This window comes from Sinocyclocheilus grahami, unplaced genomic scaffold, assembly GCF_001515645.1.
Source record: "Sinocyclocheilus grahami isolate Dianchi unplaced genomic scaffold, SAMN03320097.WGS_v1.1 scaffold131.1, whole genome shotgun sequence".
Lineage (NCBI taxonomy): Eukaryota > Metazoa > Chordata > Actinopteri > Cypriniformes > Cyprinidae > Sinocyclocheilus > Sinocyclocheilus grahami.
In genome coordinates this window covers 1751357-1755481 of record NW_015505310.1, presented here as the reverse complement: position 1 = coordinate 1755481, position 4125 = coordinate 1751357, and the positions used below count along the sequence as shown (strand labels likewise).

At 36.0% G+C, this 4125-nt stretch overlaps 1 protein-coding gene across 3 annotated transcripts in view; it reads left to right on the top strand.

The window, feature by feature from the left end:
* Window positions 1–3770, top strand: part of lpp (LIM domain containing preferred translocation partner in lipoma) — a 260901-nt gene extending 257131 nt beyond the window's left edge. For all 3 annotated transcript variants that reach the window (XM_016279543.1, XM_016279541.1, XM_016279542.1), the window contains 3 exons: window positions 307–485; window positions 1929–2049; window positions 2177–3770. In XM_016279543.1, coding sequence (XP_016135029.1) covers window positions 307–485; window positions 1929–2049; window positions 2177–2305 — 429 coding nt within the window. In that variant the 3' untranslated portion in view covers window positions 2306–3770. The remainder of the gene's footprint in view (window positions 1–306; window positions 486–1928; window positions 2050–2176) is intronic.
* Window positions 3771–4125: the final 355 nt, after the last annotated feature.

The following is a 4125-nucleotide window of genomic DNA, read 5'->3' as shown; positions in this document are numbered from 1 at the left end:
GTGTGTGTGTGTGTGTGTGTGTGTGTGTGTGTGTGTGCTTGTTTGAGTTTGTGAGATGGTTTTTTAATGAAAAAGTAAGGAAAGTAGACATAGAAAAGTTTGTTTTTATCTGTGTATTTCTTATCATTGTAAATCAAGCATATCTTCACTTTTGTTTAAGGTCGAAGGTTATTCCGACTGCCAAGCCACAACTATCACAGCTTGAATTATGTGCTGATATAAATCTCACTTGCCTTTTTTCTTCAGTTTGCTTTGGCTTAGCTTGTACGTTATGAAAGATCTTTGTTTCTCTGTCTTTGATTTTAGAACACCCTGGAGACTTGCAACATATGTAGTAAGCCCATAATGGAGCGTATCCTACGGGCAACTGGGAAGGCCTATCATCCCCACTGCTTCACCTGTGTGGTCTGCCATCGGAGTCTGGACGGCATTCCCTTTACTGTGGATGCTTCCAACCACATCCACTGCATCGAAGACTTCCACAAGTATGACCAGGCACACAAATATGCTTCATATATCCACATACTACATTCAGGACTAAACACATGTAGTGCAAAACATGTTTCTATCAATTACTCAATTACATTAACTTATAAACGTAATCAAATATTTTAAGCTATTTTGGGGTTCAAGTATCACATTCAAAACAATCTTATTTACAGGTAATATGACTTTTAAGTATACTGTTCAGCCTTTTTGTATGTATTAAGGAATTGAAAGGTTTCAGAAGGAATATGGGATTGTGAGAATATGATCACAACAGAAATGCCATTGTGTCGAGGAACAGTTGAGCTGTACCTGGATTGTACTCATTGTTACTATTGTGGTATAATTAGGCCACCATCTGCTGAACTTCCCCCTTTTTGCTGTTTGTTGGTAAAACCCAATGAAGAAGTGAATCGCCTGACTGTTATGCTTTGTGTACACATACTCGCCTCTTCTCTCTCTGTTCCTGTCCTATGTTCTCAAACTGCTGAACAAACAGATGTAGTCATTGTGGAGCTTTCTAAAATATTTGTGTCTTTGAAATAAGTTCCACTGGGTAGTAAAATTAGCTTATTGATGGCTTTCACCACTTGCAAAAGTAATAATAATAATGGCATTATTTACTCACCCTCTTGCCATTCCAGACCTTTACGACTTGTTTTTTAAGTCTTTATTCACTAATAGTCTTGAGAGCTCTCCTACTCACACAGGTTTGGAACAATATAAAGGAGAGTAAACAGTGACAAAATTTGTATTTTTGATCAAATATCACTTTAATGGAGAGTCAGAGTTATCGCAGGTGCTCAATGACTGATACTATCTAGATTATTTTGCTTTAGACGACATAATACAAGTGTGTAGCTTCAAATTACCAAATGTTCTAGAGCTGAGGTGGACAAACTTTACTATGAAGGGCCAAAAATTTTAAATGAGGCCCAAAAATAAATGTTGCATCATATCTAACTACACTACTTGTCAAAAGTTTGGGTTGGTGGGATTATATTGTTTTTTTCATGTTAATATTTATATTTTTAATTTGTGTATGCTCACCAACTCTTTTTTTTTAAATCAAAAATAAACTTTTTATCAAAAATACAGTAAAACAATAATGCTGTTAAATATTATAATTTAAAATGACAGTTCTTTACGGTCACATGATCCTTCAGAAATCTGTTGATAAGAAAAGTTCAAAAGATCAGCATTTATTTGAATTTATTTAGATATATAGAAATATTTATATATCTTTTGTAACATTATACATTTCTTTACTCTCATTTTAACTAATTTAATGTGTTGTTGCTAAATAAAAGTATTAATTTTATTTTAAACATTCTTACTTAGACTTAAAGGCCTTCGACTTTTGAATGATAGTGTTAATTTTTTGTTTTGATTTTTGTTTTGTTTTGTTCTGTCTTTGACTGTTTTTCGTTCCGTTTTTCAAGGAAATTTGCTCCTCGTTGCTCTGTGTGTAAAGAGCCCATAATGCCAGCACTTGGCCAGGAGGAGACTGTGCGTATTGTGGCTTTAGACCGTGACTTCCATGTGCAGTGTTATCGCTGTGAGGTGAGTAAAAGCTCTTGGGTGGTTAGTTAAAAATTCCTGAATGTCTTTGGAAATAGAAGTTTCGTACTGACATTTTTTACCTTTTTCAAAACTATTTTGTGTGTGTGTGTGTGTGTGCTCACTTTAGGATTGTGGCTGTCTTATCTCTGAAGGAGACAACCAGGGTTGCTACCCTCTGGATGGCCATGTTCTCTGCAAAAACTGCAACACCAGTCGCATCCAGGCCCTCACTGCCAAGGCCACGACTGACCTCTGAGTAACACACATTTCTACATGCAGGTCCCTGAGAAATCCTGAGAAACACCATATCCTGTCACATCACTGCACACAAATATTTATGCTCAGACAAATGCACATGTACACATAAAGCTGTCATTCCACTTAAGAGGCCACAACTTGCCTTGTCGCTCATGCACCTCCACACACTGTGCCTTGTATTAAAATTGCACTCATTTATTCTGTCCAACCGTTTTTATTAACAGATATGTATTCACCAGGGCCCGCTACAGCTGCTTGTAAACACCTAAACGAAGTAGGCCTTAACATATAGAGCAAGACTATTAGATTCTAACTGATGTTCACAGAGCTGTTCAGTTGAGAAGTGGGACGTTAAGAAAACCCTCATAGAACATCATAGAATCTACCTTTAAAAAGGGACCATGCTGTCCGATCACTATGCATTCCAGTATGTATCCAACCTACAGCTTTCATTTTATTTTTAATCTCTGCATTGTATTGTCACAATCCATCTCAACTTTCACATAGAGCTACACATGAAGTCACACAAGTATACATTCTCTGCAATGACTTTATCAAATAACGCATAACAAAAATAATTGGAAGTTTTCATTACGCATCATTCAAGCTGGTTAAACATATTTTTAATCTTCTTATGGTGGCTGTGAAATTGGAGGTTTTATGTTTGCTAAGGTACACAAGTTGGTATAGAAAGACCTGGACCTTCACCTTGACTCGTGCATCACACCTGTTTCATCAGTATGTTTTTGGAAACATACTGTACAGGTGCATGTTTGTGAATGCATATCCTTTCGATTTACATTTCTGAATTTACCCTTTGAGATGAAAGTTACCAAAGAGCTACATTTACTTTCTCTGTGACAGCGTGTATGTATATTATTGTATGCTAATGAAATTTAATGGGAAGAGTATTTTATCTTTTAAGGACTGTGAATGACCTTCAGTAGCTCAGAAGCCTAAATACATTGTGGTTCATTCAGTGCGGTTTCCTGTTTCTTCCTTAGTGTACCGCTTCAATTCAAGTGAATTTAGCAAGAAATATTCTGCGCTTGGAACTTTTTTGTGGTTTGGTGTTATATTTTTTTTTTTTCAGAATTGTACTTCAGTTATCTCATTTATTTGTATATCATGAGTGAAAATGGTGAAAAGGTCTAAGGATAAAATGTATGTATTTAGATATGCACAGTAAATTGTGCAATAATGTCACGGCAGATTGAGAATCGTTTGGTATTAAATTAAAATTCTCAGAGGAAAAACTGTCAGATTAGTGATAAAAATGTGTGAAAATCAGGGCTGAAAGGATGTTGGAAATGTCTTTTATTTGATCTAATTTGATCTAAGACTTTAAGGGCTGATGAGAGACAGCCTGGTGAGCAATATTTTAAGTATCCTCAAATTGTGAATTTATTGTAGTATTAGCTGGTTAAGATAGAGATAAGTATTAATAAAAATAGGAAAACCGTTTAGGGAAAATAATTTTTCTTTCGTAATTTTGTACATGGATGATATCATTAGGGAAAAAAGCTGTCCAAACCTGCCTGGCACTACGTGAAAAAGTAATTGCCCCTAAATCTAAGTTCCACCCTTTGCAGCAACAACTGCAATCAAGTATTTGGGATAAATGGCAATGAGTCTTTCACAGGAATTTTGGCCCACTCTTCTTTGCAGAATTGATTTCATTCAGCCACATTGGAGGGTTTTTGAGCATGAATGGACTGTTTAAGGTCATGCCACAGCATCTCAATCGGATTTAAGTCTGGACTTTGGCTTGGCCACTCCAAAACCTTAATTTTGTTTTTCTTGAGCCATTCAAAGGTG